Source organism: Rhineura floridana, chromosome 21 (assembly GCF_030035675.1).
Source record: "Rhineura floridana isolate rRhiFlo1 chromosome 21, rRhiFlo1.hap2, whole genome shotgun sequence".
Classification (NCBI taxonomy): Eukaryota; Metazoa; Chordata; class Lepidosauria; order Squamata; family Rhineuridae; genus Rhineura; species Rhineura floridana.
This window is the reverse complement of record NC_084500.1, coordinates 18,140,129-18,163,558: the sequence shown is the minus strand read 5'-3', so window position 1 is coordinate 18,163,558 and position 23,430 is coordinate 18,140,129. Positions and strand designations below refer to the sequence as shown.

At 50.8% G+C, this 23,430-nt stretch overlaps 1 protein-coding gene across 8 annotated transcripts in view; it reads left to right on the top strand.

Moving 5' to 3' along the window:
• Positions 1 to 23,430, top strand: part of SPECC1 (sperm antigen with calponin homology and coiled-coil domains 1) — a 124,318-nt gene that overhangs the window by 54,741 nt on the left and 46,147 nt on the right. For all 8 annotated transcript variants that reach the window (XR_009759882.1, XM_061605237.1, XM_061605239.1 and 5 more), the window contains 2 exons: positions 13,891 to 15,428; positions 20,114 to 20,321. Coding sequence is in view for 7 of the 8 variants with exons in the window: in XM_061605237.1 (XP_061461221.1) it covers positions 13,891 to 15,428; positions 20,114 to 20,321 (1,746 nt within the window). In the remaining variant the exon portion in view is untranslated. The remainder of the gene's footprint in view (positions 1 to 13,890; positions 15,429 to 20,113; positions 20,322 to 23,430) is intronic.

The following is a 23,430-nucleotide window of genomic DNA, read 5'->3' as shown; positions in this document are numbered from 1 at the left end:
GGATTTAGTTCTCAGATGACGTGCTTAGGAGCCCTGAGTGTGCTTCAAGTCGACTATGACTTACGGCGACTCCATGAATGGGTGACCTCCAAGAGCATCTGCCGTGAACCACCCTGCTCAGATCTTGTACGTTCAGGTCTGGGGCTTCCTTGATGGAATCCATCCAGCTCTTGTTTTGGGTGGGTGTGTATTATGTGCGCGTGTGTGTGTGTATATATATATATGAACCTACCTATCTCTCGGAGGGAGGGAGCTTCTTCCGCCCACTCGTTCACTGGCTCTGTCTCTCTGTCTTGTGCAGCGATGCAGGCTGCATCGCTGCCATCAATCAACATGGCGCCGGAGGCTTCAGCCCTGTAGGGAAACCTCGGCTGCCATCTTGGTTAATGGCAGTCCTGCTCACACAGCCGGCACAGCCTCAAAAGATAGGAGAGACAGGCTCTCTGCATCGCCGCAGATTGTGGAAAAGGAGCTCTACTCCTCCCCCATCTTATTGAGAGGCCCCTCAGGGACCTCTGTGGCTCCAGGGGCCTTTGGCCAGGGCCCGACCTGGCCGCCCTTTGGGACCGGCCCTGCTCAGTACCCTTGTGAATTCTGCACAGATCCAGGCAGGGCAGGTTTCAGGGCCTTTTCTTATCTAGCTTCCTTGGAAATCCCCATTCCGATCAGGTTCCACTTACCGGCCTGCAGCTGCGTGGGCCAGGGTTGCTTAAACCTGATACTCTTCCAGATCTAGCTTGCAGAGAGAGGCTGTGAATCTGGGTTTCAGAGAGAAACGTCATTGTTGTGTCCTGCAGAGCCGTTTCCAAGAAACGGACTTCTGGGGCCAACCTTGCTGGACATCTTTCAGGAATTAGATGCACCTCCTTCCCTGCCTCCGTTCCCATTCAGGCGTTCCCTTGCCTTTTGTTGAGTTTCGGTTTGGGAAGGGCCGCAGTGCAGTGGGGAGATCCCCTGCTTTGTGTGCCGAAGGTCCCAGGTTCAGTTCCCCCATGGCATCTCCAGGTGGGGCTGGGAAAGTCCCCGCCCTGGCCCTTCAACTCTAGGATGCTGCGGTTCCCTGGTTTGTAGCAAGCCAACACTCAGAGCCTCATTCCGCACGTTGCTGCTTTGGGCACCGTTGAAAGCCTCCTCTTGGGGAAGCCCCAGTTGTGGCACTCTGGCATTGAGCAGTGGGGTGGGTGACGATGACCGCAGGAGCCCCCTCCCGTTCTGCCCCCTTCTAGGATCTCTCACCTTCTTCAGACCTTTTTTAATTCTTCAGACCTGCTCTGTGAAAATGGTCAAAGACTTAGAAGGAAAGAACTGAATAAAGAAATATCATACGGGTTTTCATCTGTTTCAGCAACGGATTGATTGATTTAAAATCCGCATGTGGGCAAAAAGAATGTTTCTGATGCAAGAAACCTACTTTTATGTTTTTAAGATCATGCACATGCATGTCTTTGCAAGCGCTCCTAATGATTTATTCATTTATAAAAGTATTTATGCACCGCCAACTCATTTAGGGGAAGGGTCACGGCTAATTGGTAGAACTACCTCCTTTGGATATAGGAGATCACAAGTTCAACCCCTGTCATCTCTAGCTACAGTTGGGAAAGACCCTTGCCTGAAACCCTGAGGAGCTACTACCGGTCAGTGTAGACAATACTGAGCTAGATAGGCCAGCAGCCTGAACCATATAAGGCAGCTCCCTGTATTCAGGTTTTAACCTTTTATTCAGAACCATGACGACTAGAATCCTGCTTAAATTTTTAGGGGAAGAGGTGGAGCTCAGTTGACTGAGCACCTGCTTTGCATGCCAAAGGTCCCAAGTTCATTCTTCAGCATCTCCCGGTAGGGCTGGGAGAGACTCCCTTCCTGAGATCCTGGAGAGCCGCTGCCAGTCAGTGTAGACAATACTGAGCTAGATGGACCAAAGGTCTGATGCAGGATAAGGCAACTTCCTACACTCCTGAAGTATATCATGGTGCTGCACAATGAAATCATTAGAGAGTGACCAGCGCTGTCTTTTAGTGGTACAGGATGCAGCATGCTCACTGGTAGGCATGGAATGCTCACTAACAGTTTGTGGGAGGAAATGGAATGGAGTATCCTGAAAGGGGCATGGCTGGCAGGAAAATGAGCATGCCACATGGTGCTTTATTTATATAATATCCTACCTGTTTAATTGGGGACAGCTTTTTAGTAGATCTTTCAAATCTAACCCGTTCTGAACCTGGGAAAGAACCCCTCCCATCCTTTTCCCGTCCTGACCCCCACAGCTTGCTATTTCTTTGAAGTCTGCCAGGCCTCACAACCTTACCCATCTCTCAACCTTTTTGTCTGCAGCAAAGAAAGGTTTGGAGCCTTGTAGATAAGAGGCAGGCAATTATTGGCAGTTCTTATCTGGCAACAATTGCATTAACATCAGTAAAGTTTTACCCAGTTGGAGAAATATCTCTTCCCCCCCTCCCGCCACACACACAATGACGGCTACCAGCACACACACACCCGGCAACATTCCTTCTAGAGGTGGAGTCCCAAGAATCTTTTCCCTTCACCTGCAATCTAGGGAAGGACCTATAACCTGTGCTCTGCCATTCCTGCACATCACCACAGTGCATAAATGGAGAGCCTCCATGTTCTGGGGCAGTGTACCTCTGAATTCCAGGTGCTGGGGACAAATAATTTTCATTCCTCTTTCACCAGCTGGATAATTTTAGACTCTGGACTGAATGTACTTACAGACCCCACCACCACTACCACCATATGGGATGGGCTAGAATTCAGCCCAATTCAGATTTGGTAACAAATTTTCCATTAATTAATTGAGGATCGGATTTAGCAAATTTCCGCAGCTCAATTTGAAAACTTTTTTTAAAAAAATCCAACTCTAAAGCATTGAAAGATAATTTATCAATATTTCTTTTTAAAAGATTGATGTTTCCTTCTAAATACTGATATTTTAAAATATCAACATTTCCTTCAAAACATTGATACTTCCCTTAAAAATATCAGTATTAATATATTTTTTCCAAGCCAAAACAGATGGATAAAAGCAGCAAATAACAGAAAAAGAACTCGAATGGATACCAGCCTGGTAGCTTGATGGGATGCTTTTGAGCCAGCCTTGGCCCATGGAGCCCATCCCTGCTTTAGACAGTCACGCATAGGACTAGTTACGCTGAAGCACACAACTAACATTTATCTTCTCTCCTGATTGCCCCCCCCCTTAAAACTAAACAATGTTTTTAAAAATAAGAAAGACAGGATGATGTGGCCTCTATTGTCTGCCATTCTCTAGGTGGTCATTTAAAGGGGAGGGAACCTCTGAGGTGCAGGCTGCCTGGACTCCAGCACAAACTTTGGGCAAACCCAGGCACAAACGCATTCAGGAGAACAGCTAACAAATCTACAGGGGGGAATCGTGGCATTGCGTCATTGTCTGCAGAATTCAGCTTCTTATGAATCTTGGCTTTCACTTCAAAACAGAAATGGGGGGGAAGCAAGCTTCTAGTCCTCAGGGGTTGCACAGACATGCTGGAAAGGGGGGGGAAGGGGCAGCAGTGCCAAAGAAGTGAAACCTTTGAAGGCTGAATCAGCTTTCCAGGGCCCAAGAAGCACAGCTGCTCATGAAGGATGAGAGCGAAACGTAGGAGGAAGCTCAGACAAAGGAACGGCTGTGATTTGCGTACTTTCCGCTGTTTGCAAATATGGAATCCGCTCCCGCAAGAGGTAGCGATGGCCACCAACTTGGCTGCTTTCAAAGAGGATTGGCCACACTGAAGGAGGAGAAGGCTATCAGTGGCTGCTAGCCATGCTGGCTATGTTCTCCTGCCACTGTTGGAGAGCGTATACCTCTGAGCACCAGTTTGCTGGGAATCACAAGCGGGGAGGGTTGCTGTTGCGCTCAGGTCTTGCTTTTGGGGCCTCTGTTTGTGAGCACAGGATGCTGGACTAGATGGGCCTCCTTTGGCCTGACCCAGCAGCCAGGCTCTTCTGATGTTCAGATTCCAGCTTATTTTCTGTGGGGCCAGAGGGCAGGCATCTTCGCAGACCTTAGGAACGAGGGAGAGATCCGGATGGGCGATAGCAAAATGCAAACAGAAACCAGCCCAGCAACTGCAGAGAGAGAGAGTGTCTTTTTCCATCTGCTCAGGGCTGTGAGCTTTTTTTTCATACCCGCCTGGGGACACAGCAGGCCTGCCCGGGTGTTGGCTGCCTGACTCACCTCTCTGCAAACAGACCCGCTCCAGGCAACGGTGGCAGTGGCTTTTTGGGCCGGCGTGTCTCTCTTGCGCGCAAAGTCCGAGGGCCGCCTGGCGGTGCCCTTCCTTGAGAGTTGGAGCCGGCGCCGTCCAGAGGTTAGGAAGGTCATAACACAGTCGGGAGATCCTTGCGCCTGCGCTACAGCTGTCCCTCTTCAGGGGTGGGGAATGGCTATCAGGGAGAGATGAGGAAGTTTCTTTATCTGGAGTCCACCTAGCTCAGTGAGCAGCAGTCTCTCCCAGCTCTCCCTGGAGGCCCTGGGATTGAGCCAGGGGTCTTAGACATGCAAAACAGGTGCCGTATGGTTCTAGTTCTCATGGTTCTGAATAAAGGGTTATAAAAGGATCACAGTAAGCTGTCTTACACCAGCTCAGACCATTGCTGTGTCCAGCTCACCATTGTCTACACTGACCGGTAGCGGCTCTTCAGTGTTTCAGTCAGGGGGACATTCCCAGCCTCACCTAGATATGCCATGAGGGACTGAACCTTGGACATAGAGCTCTGCCACTGAACTGTGGTCCTTCCCTTAAGATAAGTGGCCTGACAGTGGCTGCAAATTATAGCAGCTGATAAAACCTCCATGTTCAGAGGCAGTGTACCTCCAAATACTAAACACTGGGACCAAATGTCGGAAGCTATCTTATATACCAGGTCAGACTTTTTGCCCATCCAGTGTTGTTTGCTCTGACTGGCAGCAGCTCTCCAGTCTCATGCACGGAAGGGTCTTCCCCATCACCAGCTGCCTGAGATCCTTCTCATGGAGATGCCGCTGGGGGTCGAACCCGGGGCCTTCTGCATGTGGAGCAGGGGCTCCACCACTGAGCGACAGCCCTTTCCTCCCTCTGTGCAGCCAGTGGTTATCTATCCTGCAGGCATTCCCTCTCTTCCCACACACTCACACTTGTCTGTCCAGCAAGGCAGTGAGCTCAGTGGAAACTGCCTTCGTATCTCGCTGCTCCACCCGAGAGGCTGGTTGGAAACTCTCCTATCGGCCTCCTGCCCCTCATCCAAACCCTGCCTTGCTCTCGGATAACTCTCTTATAGTTCCTCCTTGTCTTTCCGTTTCCATAATTGGCCACTTTTTAATTTCCTCTCATTGTTTTTAGCTGTTGTTGCTTTTTAGAAGTGCTAGGATTTTGTTGGCTTGAATTTTTGTAGATGGTTTTATCTGTATTTTGTATTTGTGTTTTTCTATTTGTGTGTAAGCCGCCTTGGGGGCCTTTTTGGCCAAAAGGCGGCTTAAAAATAAACCATAACATAACATTGTTTTCACTCTCCATCTCTGTTTCTGTCTTTTCACCTCCCCCTTTGGCATCTCAAGTTCAAGGTTCTAGTTTTTGTGTACAAAGCCCTATACAGCTCGGGACTAGAATATCTGAAATATAATCTTACCCCTTATATACCCAGCCGGTCACTGCGCTCTGCAGGCGAGGGCCTCCTGCAAATACCGTCTTATCAGAAAGTCCGTTCCACACAACATAGGAAGCGGACCTTTCGTGTGGCGGCGCATACCCTGTGGAATTCCCTCCTCTTAAATATTACACAGGCGCCATCTCTGTTATCTTTTCTGCGCCTACTGAAGACTTTCCTCTTCCAACAATTCTGTTAAGGGGAGACCTTATCCCAGTCTGCATCTGTGTTGGAAATTGTTTTTTAAGATTTTTTTAAAAATATACTTTGTTTTTAAGTTTTTAAAAAAATGTTTTTAGTGTTTTATCGCTTGTCATTTGTCACCCTGGGCACCTTCTGGGAGGAAGGGTGAGATACAAATTTAATAAGTAAATAAATAAATAGTCTTGTTGCATCCCTCCCTCCTGAAGCTCACCACTTGTGTTAGACTCGGCGCTCTGTGGGGTTGGTAGAGCTCTCCATGCCCCTTGTTTGTCGGGCGGCCTGGGCCTCCTGTCAGGCCTTAATAAATTAGTCATTCAGTTCTGCTTCACAGAGACAGTGACCTTTAGCAGAGCAGGGCCGTGTGTGCGCCCGAGCAGGGGAGGTTATATCCCTCTTACTTCTTTCTTCCCCTTTACTGATGAGGCTTTTAACATCGGAAAGGACCACAATAAAATTGCTTTGCTTGAGTAGGACCAAAAGTGCATCTAAGCCGATATTCCGTTCCTCGCGGAAGTGACTCGCACCCTGCATAGGGAGCTGCCTTATTCTGAGTCAGACTGTTGGTCCATGCCGCTCAGTATTGCCTACATGGGCTCTCAGCAGCTCTCCAGGGTTTCAGACAGGTTTGTCTCCTAGATGCCGATAGGCAAAGCAGATGCTCTGCCACTGAGCTACAGCCCTTTCCTTTAAAATGAGGCAAGATGCTAGTCCTCTTCTTTCTGAATAAAGGGATGAACGAAATAGGGACATAGGAAACTGCCTTTGTACAGGGTCAGACCATTGGTCCGTCTAGCTCAGTGTTGCCAACACTGACTGGCAGCAGCAGAATGTCAGGCAGGGGGAAATTCCTAGTCCTAACTGGAGACAACCGGGGGCCTTCTGCACACAAACCAGGTGCTGTACCGCTGAGCTACGGCCTGGGAAAAGTGTGGCCCTTGGGTCTGCTACTTAGCACTGTTGTTAGGGGTGTCTCATTTTCTTCCATCTTTAAGTTCAGTTCTTCATATTTCTGTATCAGTTTGCTTTTGCTTTTTTTTAATCCTCCTGAAAATTTGTCAGCGCTATAGCACATTTTCCTCCTAATATACACACATTTCTTGCAGGCCATTTCCTTTAACACAATGCATTTGTGTATGCCATGTTCACCAGTGCACGCATTTTAATGCACACGTCCCCCCATTGTACATTTGTGTACACGTTGGTCGGCTAGGGAACTGCATTGCCAAAATGCGGAGAAGTGCAGGTTTCGAAGGATTAGCTGGGTTTCACGTATGGCGGGTAGTGCAATTTAGGCGTGTAGAATGCAAAGCAAACGGAATTTCTCCCCTGACCATATACTGCATATATACACATCACCCTCTGTGGCAGTGTTGTTGTGAGGCCTTTGGTGTGCTCCCCACTTCCTTGCCACTGTCGCATCACATTGCTGCATATTGGCTCACCTCCCTGTCTGGACCCATTTCGCTCTACGTCCCAGAGGGGAGAAGGTTTTGCGGAGATTACTGCTTCCTAGCTTAGTGGGAGGGAAAGGGAGCAGGGAGCAGCAGAGCCAGGAGGCTCCAGGGATTGGCAGACGGCCCCTGAAATGGAGGCCTGGGCCTTGGCAGATGCCTGACGATGTTGATCCCTGGCGCCGGGTCTGCTCTGCGTCATTGGAACAACATCAGTTGGTGGCTCTCTACCAAAGCATGGAAGCGATGACCGCATTCCTGGCTTGCGGCAAGTTTAGAAAAACAGGCAACCAGCTCAAGAAGCAAGACTTTGAGGCGCTGGAGAGCACCTGCTCTAGCACAGGAGCAGAGCGTGTGCTTTGCATGCAGAAGGTCCTAGGTCCAGCCACCGAACCCTCCAGATAGGGCTCAGAAAAGATTGCTGCCTGAAGCCCTGGAGAGATGCTGCCAGTCCATGTGGGCCATACTGACCTGGATGGACCGATAGTCTCACTTGGCATAAGGCAGCTTCCTGTGTTCTTATTTAAACCAGCCCTTTATTCAGAACCGTGAAGGCTGGAATCTTACGTTATGTTTTGGGGAGGGCCGTGGCTCAGTGGCAGAGCACCTGCCTTGCACGCAGTAGCTGAATGTTGGGAGGTTCAAGTCCTTCTTCAACACAGCACAGAGTGGAGCTCGCTCCCGCAAGAAGTAGCAACGGGCACCAGCTTGGATGGCTTTAAGAGGGTTAGACAGATTCATGGAAGAGGAGAAGGATCTTAGTGGCTACTAGCCACGACGGCTGTAGGAGGCAGCCTGCCTCTGAATCCTAGTTGCTGGGAATCATAGAATAGTAGAGTTGGAAGGGGCCTACAAGGCCATCAGGTCCAACCCCCTGCTCGATGCAGGAATCCAAATCAAAGCATTCCCGACAGATGGCTGTCCAGCTGCCTCTTGAAGGCCTCCAGTGTCGGAGAGCCCACTACCTCTCTAGGTCATTGGTTCCATTGTCGTATGGCTCTAACAGTTAGGACGCTTTTCCTGATGTCTAGTCGAAATCTGGCTCCCTGCAACTTGAGCCCATTATTCCGATTCCCAAGTCAGGAGAGTATTGCTGTGTTGCTCACCTCCTCCATGTGGCCTTTCCAGAGGGGCATCGGGATGAGAACAGAGTGCTGGACTACCTTTGGCTGACTCTTCTGATGTTCTTCATGGGCAGGAGAAGTGGACAATGAACAGGCCCTCCCTGTAACCCCCCCCTCTCTCCCTCCCCCCCCCCCAGTTTTGCACCAAGGCAAAGGGAGGCACAGTACAGCTCTGTGTTGCGTTACAGGCATAATAAAAGGCCAGAGACAAAGAGCTCAGTGTTGGGGGGTGGGGAGGAGATAGCGCCGGCATTCTTTGGCCACAGAGCCAGCAGCCCACACACACACACCGGCTGCATTTCAGCAGCTGCAGCTGCTGGGAGCCAGCGGAGGGAGTTTCTGAGGGCTGAGCAGATGCGGGCCCCCACCAGCAGCACGCTGCGTCATTTTTAAGAACATAAGAAGAGCCTGCTGGATCAGGCCCATCTAGTCCAGCATCCTGTTCTCATAGTGGCCAACCAGGTGCCTGGGGAAAGCCTGCAAGCAGGACCCGAGTGCTTAGACTGGGGTAGTTCAGCAGGAGAGAGGGCATTGCCCCAGTTGACATGATTTCCTTTTTTAATTCTTGAACCACACTCTGTATTTGTTGTTTTGGGGACGGAAGGAAGGAGGAGGGAAGTAGCTCAGTGGTTATTGTTGTTGTTGTTATGTATTAAATTTATATCCCGCCCTTCCCAGAAGGGACACAATAGAGCATCAGCCTTGCGTGCAGAAGGTCCCAGGTTCAGTCCCCAATGGCATCTCCATGGTAGAGCTGGGGGAAAGATCCACACACCCCTGAAACACTGCAGGGCCACTGCCAATCAGTGCAGGCAGTATTGAGTTAGATGCACCAGTAGCTTGACTCAGTGTAGCATGCAGAAGGCCCCTGAGTCAATTCTCCGGCGGCATCTCCAGGGAGGGCTGGAAAAAGACTCTTGTCTGAATTACTGAACAGCTGCTGCCAGAGTGTGTCTGTCAGGGGCAGCCAGCATGGTTCCTCCTCAGTGTTGCTGGTCTACATTTCCCATTCTCCTTGATCCCTGGCCATGATGGCTGGGGCTGATGGGAACTGGAGTCCAAGAACTCTGCAGAACGAGACGGACCAACCGTCTGACTGGTCGCAAGGCAGCTAGCTATTTCAACCCTGTGTTCAGGACCATGAGGACTAGGATCTTAAGGAAGGAGCACAGCTCTCTGGTAGAGTACCTGCTTTGCATGTCAGAGGCCCCACGCTCAATCCCCAGTGTCATCTCCAGGTGGGGCTGGGAGAGGCTCCCTGCCTGAAACCCTGGAGAGCTGCTGCCAGTCCGTGTAGACAGTACTGAGCTAGACAGACCGATGTTCTGACATGGTATAAGGCAGCTTCCTGCGTTCCTATTGCTGGTGCTGATTTTATTTTTATGTTTGCAACAGCTGCAACCTTGCCCTCTCAGGCCCAGCCCCACTGGCCTGATGGCATAGGCAGAACAACGCTGGGATGCCAGCCCTTTCACTTGGCCCAGAGCTTCAGGGTGGCAGCCGGCATGAGCTCCTGACAAGCCCATTGGCAAAGGAACGACATTGTGTGCCCTTCCCCCTCCCTGGTTGAAAAGCAGAGCCCTCTTGCTCGCGCTGTGGCCGCTCCCCAGTTCATGGCATCTCTCTCTCTCTCCTCCCCCCTTTGCGTTCCCCATTTGGAGTTTGGCAACCGACTGGGACCCTCGTGGGAGCCACAAACAGGAACTGATGACTCAGCGCTGATGAACAAGCGGCCCTGGGGATTTGGGCAAAGCCAGATTTCGCCCCCTCCCCTGGCAAAAAAAAGTTGTCTAGAGGAAGTTTGGGGCCATTGAGAGGGAGCTGGGCCATATAAACCTGGAACAGGTTGGGCTGAAGTTTCCCCAAATGAGGTCATGGAGCTGGCTGGTGCAAAGTGGACCCCAGGCTGCCACAAAAACCAATCTGCTCCCCTTCCCAAAGCCTAGAATTCTTTGCCACCTCCAGCTGACGAAGCTGCGTGAGCCACGCTCCACGCTTGTACAAACGGAATGAAGAAAAAAGCGACATTTGCCAAAAAAGGTGGTGTTGGTGCATTTCCTGGGCGTTTTGTAATTGTTTGGAAAAAGCCAGATGCACGCAACATAACTGAACAACAAGGAAAACTATGCGCTTTCTCTCTCTCTCTCTCTCTCTCTCTCACGGCACCATCAGGACATTCTTATGCCAGGACTGCATTCGCTAGGAGCGAAGACGTGAAGGGAAAAGTTACAGGGATGCGTTGGTGGTGTCTAGGATGTCAGATGCCTCTTTCCACAAGGATGCCTGAAGCTTAGAAGGTGTGCTGTTACAATCACCTCTGTGAGCAGTCTCCTGTCATTACGCAGGATCCGAGTTGTCTAAAAAGAGGCCTCCTTGGTTGAAAACTGGACACCATATGTAGCATTTCAAATAGGAAAAAAGGAAAGAGAGAGAGAGAGAAATTTACACTTAATAACAATCTGAGTAAAATATTACTTTTATTTATTTATTTATTCAATTTGTGTCCTACCCTTCCTCCCAGAGTTGCCCAGGGTGGCAAATACATCAGCAATCATAAAAGCAATTACAAAAAAGAGCTGAAAACATTATAAGAGCAGTTATCTCAGGTTTAAACTTCTCCCCCTTTGCTGGTTTTTTGTCGTTAATAAGAACATAAGAACATAAGAAGAGCCTGCTGGATCAGGCCAGTGGCCCATCTAGTCCAGCATCCTGTTCTCACAGTGGCCAACCACGTGCCTGGGGGAAGCCCGCAAGCAGGACCCGAGTGCAAGAACACTCTCTCCTCCTGAGGCTTCCGGCAACTGGTTTTCAGAAGCATGCTGCCTCTGACTAGGGTGGCAGAGCACAGCCATCATGGCTAGTAGCCATTGATAGCCCTGTCCTCCATGAATTTATCTAATCTTCTTTTAAAGCCATCCAAGCTGGTGGCCATTACTGCATCTTGTGGGAGCAAATTCCATAGTTTAACTATCCGCTGAGTAAAGAAGTACTTCCTTTTGTCTGTCCTGAATCTTCCAACATTCAGCTTCTTTGAATGTCCACGAGTTCTAGTATTATGAGAGAGGGAGAAGAACTTTTCTCTATCCACTTTCTCAATGCCATGCATAATTTTATACACTTCTATCATGTCTCCTCTGACCCGCCTTTTCTCTAAACTAAAAAGCCCCAAATGCTGCAACCTTTCCTCGTAAGGGAGTCGCTCCATCCCCTTGATCATTCTGGTTGCCCTCTTCTGAACCTTTTCCAACTCTAGAATATCCTTTTTGAGATGAGGCGACCAGAACTGTACACAGTATTCCAAATGCGGCCGCACCATAGATTTATACAACGGCATTATGATATCGGCTGTTTTATTTTCAATACCTTTCCTAATTATTGCTGTCGTTGGGGGGCAGATCGAATGTGTGCACTCTCTAGTTGATTCCGAACACCTGGCCTCTGGGTTTTTTTTTAATCTGGGGGGGCGCATGGGGAAACTAGTTGGGAGGCTCTCTCTCTCCTTAACGGATCCTTCCCTATGGAAAAGTTGCTCACAGTTTCTGGCAGAGTGCTTCATGATAGCTAGCCAGGTCACAGCCTGGCCACGCATTCCACCGAGGGTGCCTGGGGCCACTCCGTCAGCAGCAGGCCGTTGGGGCCAGCTCCCATCTGAAGGTCATCTCGCACAGAGGGAAATGGCACCCATCAAATCGGGCGTTTGTTTTTAAGGCTTCACTCCCCCAGTGGAAACTCTTGACTTTGCATGTTGCCTCCCTGCTCCCCCCAGAGTTCCTGCTCACGATTGCTGTAGGGGAGGGTTGGGGAACCTTTTTTTCCTGTTGCAGTTTTAAATCATCCCTTAACTCAGAAGGATGAGGACTAGAATCTTGGTTTGGTTTTTTTGAGCAGAGGGAGCAGCAACAGCCAAAAGTCAGTGGGGGGCACCCCCTTTCTGTCTCCTCCCTCCCAACACAGTAGCTAGCTATGAGAGTTGTAGGTTGCTCTTGCCACAGATCTGAACAGATCAACCCAGGAAGCTACACTTCCATCTAGCTCACTGTTGCCTACACTGGCTGGCAGCAGCTCTCCAGGATTTCTAACCGGAGCCCCCCTCCCCTCCCCAGCCCTATCTGGAGACACCGGGGATGGAACCTTGGGCATTCTGCATGCAAAGCAGGTGTTCTACCACTGAGCTGAGGCCCTTCTAAAAATAAAGCAAGCTGTCCGTCCTCGTGGTTCTGAATAAAGAGCTGAAATAGGGACATAAAAAAGGTAAAGGTGTCCCCGCACTTGTAGTGCGAGTCATTTCCGACTCTTAGGGTGACCTCTTGCGACGTTTACAAGGCAGACCGTATATATGGGGTGGGATTGCCAGTCCCTTCCCCGGCCTTTCTTTACCCCCCAGCGTATGCCGGGTACTCATTTTACCGACCACGGATGGATGGAAGGCTGAGTGGACCTCGACCCCTTTTACCGGAGATTCGACTTCCTCCTTCCGTTGGAATCAAACTCTGGCCGTGAGCAGAGCTTCGGCTGCGTTACCGCCGCTTACCTCTCTGCGCCACGGAGGGTCTTTAAATAAGGACATAGGAAGCTGTTTTATTGTTTAGGCTTATTGTTAAATGTCGAAATGCATCCTCTGTGGCCAAGGTGTCAAAACTCAGCGAAATGTTGTCCTCGAAGCTGGTTTGGCCAGCCAGGAACATCCGAGCAACTTTTTCCAGCACATGTGGAAGCTATATGTCTGTTCTCTCTCTGTCTGGTTGAATTCAAGCGTCAAAAATTGTTCTTTTCAATCCCCACCCACTTAGCATTTTCAGGGTGATGCACTTGGCTCTGCCTAAAGACATCAAGGCATGTGTTGGTAATGTGGCAGCTTTTATTAAATTTCGCAAAACCCAGCTTTCCTGTGAAGCCTCAGACGCTTCCCTGCCGCCCCCCACAGTTTCATGGTCTGCTGCAGCCTTCACCAACATGGTGCCCTCCAGATATTTTGAACAACAGCTCCTGTCAGCCCCACCCAGCACAGCCAAGGCCACAGGTTCACGCCCTGGCATCTCCACAGAGGGCTGGGAATGTCTCAGGTCTGAAACCCCAAAGAGCCGCTTCCAGTCAGTGTTGGCAATACTGAGCTGGATGGACCAATGGTCTGACCCTGCATAAGGCATTTCCTTTGCACCTATTTAAATCAGCCCTTAATTCAGAAGCATGAGGACTAGAATCTTGCTTTCTGTTTAGGGGAGGAAGTGCAGCTCAATGGCAGAGCGCGTGCTTTGCATGCAGAAGGTCCCGGGTTCAGCGCCCAGCTAGGGTTAGGAAAGACACTTTGTCTGAAACCCTGAAGAGCTGCTGCCAGTCAGCGTCAACAATACTATACAGTGGTCTGACTTGGCATGTCCGCTTCCTATGTTCCTGTTTGAAAAGAGTCATAATTTCATGCCTTAATTGCCTTTCCCTTCCTCCTTTCCTAGGTTCCATCCCATCATCGAAGCGTACTGGCATCCCAGCACCCCGGGAGCTGCCGACCGCCGCAGGCAGGGAGAAGGCGGTCCTGAGGCCCCGGAAGGCTCAACCCAGCCCCACTTCCTCCGGCACACCGACGCCCACAAAGCACTCGCGGCCAACCCTCAAGTTCAAGAATGAAGGGGAGGCCGGGGACAAGGCGGCGCTGGAGTCCCAAATCAAGGAGCTCTTGGCCGAAGGCAAGGCGAAAGATTCCGAGATCACCAAGCTCAGGAGAGAGCTGAAGGAGCACCACAACAAAGAATGGGTGAACTGCGGGCTGGACCACAGCGCAAGGGTGTCGCCGGCTGACGTGGGGCCGTTGATCCGGGGCCTCCAGGAGAAGAACATATCTTTCCAGAGGGAGCTCTTGAGCCTGAGGGAAGAGAACCGGCTGTTGAAAGAGAAACTGAGTCACCTGGAGCAGTCGCCCTTGTCGGACACCACGAGCGGCAGCGGCGGCAACAGCAGCCTTCCGACCCCCACCACTCAAGAGTCTAGTTTCGGGACCCCATCTCAGCACCCCGGGCGCGGCCGTGTGGAAGGCGGAACCCCCCATGTCAACGGCCCTCCCTTGCGGAACTCTGGCTCGTCCAGCAGCGACGTTACCAAGGCGTCCCTGTCGCCCGATGCCTCAGACTTTGAGCACATCACTGACGTGCCGTCCAGGCCCCCCTCCTCCGGCAGCAACCCCTTCAAGGCCTGCAGGTGCTCCAGTGCGGGGAGCTCGCCCAACAACATCAGCGACCTCTCCGTGGCCTCGCTGACGGAGAGGATACAACGGATGGAAGAGAACCACCACTGCACGGCGGAAGAGCTCCAAGCCACCCTCCAGGAGCTCTCGGACCAGCAGCAGGTGGTTCAGGAGCTGACGGCTGAGAACGAGAAGCTGGCTGAGGAGAAGGCTCTCCTGGAGAGCTCCTTCTGCCAGCACCGGGAGAGGGCCGAGAAGCTGAGCCAGGAGAACGAGAAGCTGGCGGCCCTCTTGCAGAGCGAGCGGCCGAAGAGCGACGAGAGCCAAGCCAAGTGCCAGGCGCTGGAGCAGAAGTGTGCCGAGCTGCGGGAGAAGGCCCAATTTGAGCGAGAGAAGCTGCTGAACATCCAGCAGCAGCTGACCAGCAGCCTGCGGAGCTTGGAGCGGGAGCACCAGGACTCCCAGGCGGCCGCCAAGAGCCTGAGAGAGGAGAACGAGAGGCTGGGTGCCTTGCTGGAGACGGAGCGGCGGAGCGGTGCCACCCTCGCAAAGACCCTGGAGGACTGCAAGGTCTCCCTGGAAGGCTTGAAGATCGAAAACGGTGCGCTCCGGTCCCAGCTGGAGAGTGAGAAGCGGAAGGCCGTGGCGATGGACGCCATGGGGCATGGCAGCACCAATGTCTCGGGCGTCCAGGAGATGCTGAAAGGGGCCCGGGCGGAAAAGGACCAGCTGGAGCTCACCTGCACAGAGCTCAGGCAGGAGCTGTTGAAGGTGCACAGCGAGGTGAAGACTCTACAAGGGCAGCTGGCCAAGGTAAGGGCAGGAGGGAAAGCTAAGCAGAACCTCCCCATCCAGAGGCAGTTTATCCCTAAATATCAGCTGCTGCCAAGCAACAGTAGAAAGGGGCTGTTGTCATTATGCCCTGCTTCTGGACATCCCAGAGGTTGGCTGCTGGGAAGGGGCCTAGATGGACCTTTTGGGGGTGAGCCAGTGTGGCTCTTCTTACATGTTCTTAAGGCAGTAACGGTGCTTCCCTGGCCCCTGAGGCGTGGGAGGTTCTGGAGAGTATATCTAGTTTGGGCTGGACTGAGATCATTGGTCCTCCTAGTGCAGCACGAACCCTGCTTTGCAGCCTAGGTATCCTGGCCTCGCTGGAAATGTGTCCTGAACTCTGATTGCGCCTCTTGCTTGCTCGGGTGGAGGAGAGAGAGAGGGGGGGGTGCATGTGTGAAAAGTAGCCTTGCTATACACAGCGTTAAAATTAACATATGTTGCTCCGCCCACTTTTGGCTCTGGCCCCACCCACCACTGGCATGTGGCCCCCGGAAGATTGCCCAGAAGGGAGTGCGGCCCTCAGGCTGACCGAGGTCCCTATCTCCACCTGCTCTAACATCCCTCCCTTTACAGAGGCCTTTTAGTGCAATATGTCAGTGAACCTGGGACGTACCGCATGCAAATTTTACTGCTGGACCCCAAGTTTTCAAAAAAAAATGCAGCAGGATTTGAACCAGTGACTAGAGAACCTAAATGCACTGCCCAGGTGCTGCTGAGGAAATTCAGGAGTCCACTGGAGTTACAAGCAGAAACCCCCGGAGATGCAAGCGGCTATCCGGAAGGGCCATAGCCTCAGTGGCAGAGCACGTGCTTTGGATGCAGAAGACCCCAGGTCTCTACTTAGAAGGGTCAGGTAGCAGAGGATGGGAAGGACCTTCGCCTCAGCTATGAGCTGCGTGCAGGGATGTAAGAAGGCATCGTTTTCAGTTCCACCTCATATTCGTCACACGCAGCACTGTTTCCGTTCTGCTGCAAGTTGTCTTCCACTGAAAAGCTGTTGTTGATCTCGCTGTCCTCTGTGGCAAGGTTACGTGAATTACATTGTCATTGCGCAATGCACATTGGGGAAAATGTGCTCAGTTGTGTATTGTTTGCAGACTGAAAGCAACTACGGCAGCGAGGAGAAATGGTGTGAACTGGAGCGATTTTCGTTCCGGACATGGGATGAATAGGTGAACATCAGACATTTCTGCTCCCGTTTCTGTCAGGATTCTCCAACATCTCTAGTAGTGAAACTCCTGCTTTGCATCCAGAAAAGTCCCTTGTTCAATCCCGGCATCTCCCCTTATGGCTGGGAAAGACTCCTGCCACCTGCCAGTCATTATGACGATGCTCAGCTAGGGGGACCAATGTCCTGACTTGATATAAGATAGCTTCCCACATTCCTAAGCGTTGCCAGTCAGTGTAGACTAGGGTTGGCTAACCCAGACTCCAACTCCCATCATCTCTGGCCACCAGCTTTGCCGGCTGGGGCTGGCGGGAGCTGGCTTCCAAACACATTTAGAGGGCCACAGGTTAGCACAAATACCCATCCCTGGTATAGACAACGTGGACCTCCTCTGCCAGGGACAGAGGTTCTTTGGGGATTTGAATGAAGCAATGAAGCACACCAGGTTGGTCCCTTTTCCAAATTTTATGTAGAGGGAGAAACAGTTGTTGTTGTTACGTGCCTTCAAGTCGATTACGACTTATGGCGACCCTCTGAATCAGTGACCTCCGAGAGCATCTGTCGTGAACCACCCTGTTCAGATCTTGTAAGTTCAGGTCTGTGGCTTCCTTTATGGAATCAATCCGTCTCTTGTTTGGCCTTCCTCTTTTTACAGTACACTTACGTCCCTTCGGTTACTGGGAATCCCACTACGCAACAGGCCGGCTCAAAGGGCCAGTGAGCCATGGCACATACCACGATCCTTGTCCACAGAGGGGTCCAATGTTCTGACCTCTCTTGGGACTTCCTATTCTATTTTACTTTCATGGATTCCAATACATTTTGCCAGCTCATGCTTTCCATCACTAATTATCTTATCAGTCACACCTGTGTCTCACAGTGGTGGCTGGTGGCTCCCGTGGCAGTGGAATCCTCATTTTAGTCCAAACTTTCAAGGAGTTTGGCCTAAAACCTGGAGCGGATTCCGCTGTCCCACTGACATGGGAGCCACCAGGAGCCATTGGTGTCTTTGCTATCTTCTTACAGACGTGGCCGACCATCTTTGATTAGCTTCCTCTTGCACTCGGCTGTCCTGTGCTCCCTAAACTTTCCCGTGGGAGCCATGAGAAAATCTAGGCGTGCAGGACCCACCAAGGGGGAGAGAGAGGGGCACTTTTAAGGGAATAATTGCATACATCTCACTCTGTCCTTGACATTACCATGGGTCTTCCTGAGGGTCCCGCCACAGGGCCCAGATGGACCAGTGGTCCAATTTGGGACGAAGTCTGCTGCTATTTATCCGAAATCTGGACAACGCAATAACACGCTGCCTCCCTGCAGAGCCCCAGCTGAAGGGCTTGCGCTTGGGACATGTAACAGAATGACAACAGTGACAGCAGTTTCCTCCTTCCTGGTCCAGCCCTTCCGGGCTTCCTCCGCCTGTCCCAAGCAGATGGACCTCATTAGCAGCTCAGTTTTCTCCGCAAGCCCAGGTGTTTGCACTGTGCGTGGCCAGGGGTGGAGGCGTGGAAGGGGAATGGTGTGTGCCTGTCAGTTCTTTTGGACTCGTAACCCAAGACTGCAATTAACCTTCACTGCTGCCTTGCTTGGAAACACACACACACACACGGTCAGGGAGCGGCCCGTGGGAAGAACTGTTGCTGCAGGTGGGTGAGGGACCCTGCCAAAAATTACCACCTGATTTTCAGGGAAGTGGAAACTCTAGATGGGCTTTTGGCTGGAATTGGCGATGACCACAGCCAACGGGGAGGGGAGGGGAGGGGAGGGGAGGGGCGGCCTCCTGCTCCACAGAGCTTCCTGGGCTGTGTGGAAATCTGCAGAGAAACTGTTGCAGTTTGTTTATTTATTGTCACTTGGGGTTTACTGCTGGAAGTTATTTTGTTTTTTAAACCATACATTTCCTGCATTTTATGCTTTCCTTCCTCTCCGCTCAGACTTGGGTGTTGCGTCCCAATAAGTCCTGCTCAGAGTAGACCCATTGGAAGCAGTGGGGCTAAGTTGACTCATGCCCGTTCATTTCAGCAGGTCTGCTCTCCATAGAATTTAGCTGGATACAACACTGTGTTCTCGCTGAGAGGATAAGCCCGCGTCAGGGTTTTACCATGTCAGACTCATGTGAATTAATGGTTGCCGGTTTTTAATAAATAAATAAACAAATATCCCTGTATGTAGAAAGCTAGCACGTCAGGGGGAGAGTGTAGCATTACCCTTCATCCTGATACGCTCTTTTTCTATGGGCGGGTTTTTACATTTTATTTTAATTGGGAAGCATTTAATACGGCAGGGTATAGTTTGTATCTTCTGTCTATGACAGGGGGCGTGTTTTCAGCCTTGGGGTTGCCTTCCCTTCTGGGCAGCCGGCCACAGGCCAGCGGTGGGCGAAGCCAGAGGCAAAGGTGGGCGGGACAATTAATGTAACATTTACCTTTGTACAGTAGGTGAATTTCTGCATACACTCACTCACCCCTCTCTGTCCTCTGTGAAGGCATCTAAAAAGCATTATCCGACTCTTCCCAGGCCACACCTGTTATCGGCCCACTTTGTACTCTCCTTGTGTCTTTGAACTCTGGTCGTGCCTTTTGTTTGCCCGGATGGAGGACAGAGAGGTGTTTGAGTGAGTGTGTGTAGAAACTAGCTGCTTGTACAACAGTAAAAAACTACATCCATTGCTCCATCCACTTTTGCCTCTGGCTCCGCCCACCATAATATGTGGCCCTCAGAAGCTTGCCCAAGAAGGAACGTGGCCCTTGGGCTGAAAAAGGTTTCCCGCTCCTTCTTTATCTGATAAACACCGCATTGCTACAGCTGTTAAAAGCCACAGCGAAAGAGAAATGTCGGAACCTGCTCAGCGTGGGTGCCCATCTGATCTGGGGAGAGCATCCCAGAGCTTGGGTGGTCACCGCTGAGAAGACCCCTGTTCTGGGGTCCAGTCAATTGGATCTCCATTAGCGGTGGTATTGCCAACGGGTCTTCCCCAGCAGATCTCAGCAGGCAGGATAATATTAAGAGGAATCCTCTCTCTGGTGGTCGGGTCCCAAACCGTCCAGGGCTTTTATGTGTTAAAGTCAGCACCTTGAACAGGGCTGAATGACATAGAAGCAGCCAGTAGAGATGCTTCAGAATCGGGTGTTCCTATGAGCCCGGGTCAGAAAACTGGCCCACACCTGTGCAATCATGTTCTTCACTAGCTGTTGCCTCTGAACTGTCTTCAAGGGTGGGCCTGTGTAAAGTGCATTGCAGTAACCAAGTCAGGAAGTAGCCGTAGCTGGCAAAGACCCCAATAAGACAGCAGCCCTGGCTTATTGTGATGTGCAAACACAACCCAGATACTTTTGTTGTTGCTGTTAAAATGGAATCTGGTGGTCTCTGGGAAATCGGAATTTGATGCTTCCCACCTGTGCTGTTTCTGTGGTATCTTGGCATCACACGGCGCAATCCCGGTGCAGCTCTTCAGCCTCCTCCTCCTCCTCCTTTTCTTATCCACCCCTCCATCCAGATCGAGAAGGAGTGTGGGCAGCTGAAGGAGACGTGCGACCGTCAAGCGGAACAGCTGAGCCGAACCAGCCTCAAGCTGCAGGAGAAGACGTCGGAGAATGAAGCGGAGATCAAGAACCTGAAAGAGACCATCTTTGAGCTGGACGACCAGGTGGAGCAGCACCGCGCTCTGAAGCTGCACGACAACCAGATAATCAGCGACTTGGAAAGTAGGTGGAACAAAGGGGAGAGTGGGCGGAGGAAGAATTTAGGACAGTACGTATTTTTTTTAAAAAAAATTCAAGCAGGCTAGAGTCTGGAGAAACTGCCCGAGATTCCCAATCACTCCCCCAAATAAATTAATAAAAATTCAATTTAGTGCTGCCTGTTTGGGTAGGAAGGAGGTTGGCATTCAGAGCGTGACTTGCTTTCCCCACCACAGCAGGCAAAAGATGTTGTTGATGGTGCCGCCAAAAGCATAAACCATCTGATAAGGTGGGGAGCGACCCTTGCGCAGGGAAAACATAGTTCCAAGACTGCTGTATTGGGTGCTCCCAACAGCAGGTGCTCCGCAGGAATGTTGGATCGCCACCTGCTGGTCAGAGCGCGTTCCACAAGAAGGGACAAGAGCGAGTGAGGTTACAGCTATGATCCTACCAAAAATGGCTAATTAGGGAGCCAGCCCCACTGGACGCAGTGGGACTAACGTCTGCGTAATCATAGGACTGTGCTGTGTAAAAGATGTTATGGGCATCGGCAACATTTCAGGTTTAGAATCTAAAGAAAGTGGGTCCCCTCCCACATTATTTTTAAACTGTAAGCTGCTTGAGGGCAGAGGTCTATTTAAAAAAAAAAAACCCTTACGTAAAGAATGGCACTGTACAAATGCATCATAATAAATAAATAAATTAATTAAATAATGTGAATGTATATGTTTCTTAACATATATAAATAAATAAAATAAAACAATGATCATTAACAGATGTACAGTAGGACTATAGCAAACAGCAGCTCGCTGAGGTGGCTTTTCAAATAGGGTGGAGTGAACAGCTGGAGGATCAGCTGATCAACAGCTGCTCTCCCTGGCAGCCTAACAGAACCTCCATATTTAGGGGCAGTACGCCCGTGAATAAGAGCATGCTGGGAATAGACTGCAGGGACAGATAGCTTGTGGGGAAGGGGCCGTACCTCAGTGGCATCTCCATGGCACGGCTGGAAAAGGCCCCTTGTCTGAGACCCTAGCGAGCCACTGCTGTCAGCCCTGGATAGCAAATTTATTTATTTTATTTATTTATTTTTATTCAGCTTATATCCCGCCCGACTAGCAAACAGCTCTCTGGGCGGCAAACATAGAAACATATACAATAATAAAATACCAGATCAATATAACAAATGTAAAAATACATCATCTAATATAAAAATTACAACATTTACATAAATAACTTAGATTAAAATGCCTCAGAGAAGAGAAAGGTTTTAACCTGGCGCCGAAAAGATAATAGTGTCGGTGCCAGGCGTACCTCCTCGGGGAGACTATTCCACAATTCGGGGGCCACCACTGAGAAGGCCCTAGATCTTGTTACTACCCTCCGGGCCTCCCTATGGGTCGGGACCCGGAGGAGGGCCTTCGTAGTAGACCGTAATGTACGAGCCGGTTCATAACGGGAGAGGCGTTCCTGCAGGTATCGTGGTCCCGCGCCGTATAAGGCTTTATAGGTTAGTACCAACACTTTGAATCTGGCCCGGTAGCATATTGGAAGCCAGTGCAAGCGAGCCAGAACAGGTGTTATATGCTCAGACCGCTTAGTTCTTGTTAGCAGTCTGGCCGCCGTATTTTGCACTAGCTGAAGCTTCCGAACCGTCTTCAAAGGTAGCCCTACGTGGAGCGCGTTGCAGTAGTCCAAACGTGAGGTTACCAGAGCATGAACCACTGATGTAAGGTCCTCCTTACTCAGATAGGGACGTAGCTGGGCTACCAACCGAAGTTGGTAGAACACATTCCGTGCCACCAAGGCTACATGGGCCTCGAGTGATAGGGAAGAGTCTAAAACGACTCCCAAACTACGAACCTGATCCTTTAGGGGGAGTGTAACCCTGTCCAGGACAGGGTATGTATCCACCATCTGACCAGAGAAACCATCCACCAGAAGCATCTCAGTCTTATCAGGATTGAGTCTCAGTTTGTTAGTTCTCATCCAGTCCATTGTCGCGTCCAGACAACGGTTCAGCACTTCGACCGCCTCACCTGAAGAAGATGAAAAGGAGAAGTAGAGCTGCGTGTCATCAGCGTACTGATGACAACGCACTCCAAAACTCCTGATGACCACCCCCAGCAGCTTCATATAAATGTTAAAAAGCATGAGAGACAAGACCGAACCCTGCAGAACCCCATATTGGAGAACCCACGGGGTCGAGCGATGTTCCCCAAGTATTATCTTCTGGAGACGGCCCGCCAAGTAGGAGCGGAACCACTGCCAAGCAATGCCTCCAACTCCCAACTCCGCGAGTCTCTCCAGAAGGATACCATGGTCGATGGTATCAAAAGCCGCTGAGAGATCAAGGAGGATCAACAGAGTTACACTCCCTCTGTCTCTCTCCCGACATAGGTCATCACACAGGGCAACCAAGGCCGTCTCAGTGCCAAAACCAGGTCTGAAACCCGACTGAAATGGATCTAGATAATCGGTTTCATCCAATAGCGCCTGGAGCTGGTCAGCAACCACTCGTTCCAAGACCTTGCCCAAGAATGGAACATTTGCCACTGGTCTATAGTTGTTAAAGTCCTCTGGGTCCAGGGAAGGCTTTTTCAGGAGTGGTCTCACTGCTGCCTCCTTCAGACAGCCAGGGACCACTCCCTCTCGCAAGGAGGCATTTATCACTTCCCTGGCCCAGCCAACTGTTCCCTCCTTGCCAGTTTTTATTAGCCAAGAGGGGCAAGGATCGAGTACCGAAGTGGTTGCACGTACCTGTCCAAGTACCTTGTCCACGTCCTCGAACTGAACCAACTGAAACTCATCCAACAAAATATGACTAGACTGTGCTCCAGACACCTCATTAGGACTAACTGATATAAAATGGGAATCTAGGTCCCGACGAATACATAAGATCTTATGCTGGAAGTGCTCAGCAAACTCATTACAGTGGGCTACCGATGTATCTGCCATGTCCTGTGGGCCAGAATGGAATAGCCCTCGGACAACTCTAAAAAGCTCCGCTGGGCGGGAGAGAGATGACTTAATAGTGGCGGCGAAATGTTGTTTCTTCACCGCCCTCACCGCTCCTACATACCGCTTGGTAAAAGCACAAACCAGCGTATAATTGCATTCGTCGGGAGTTCGT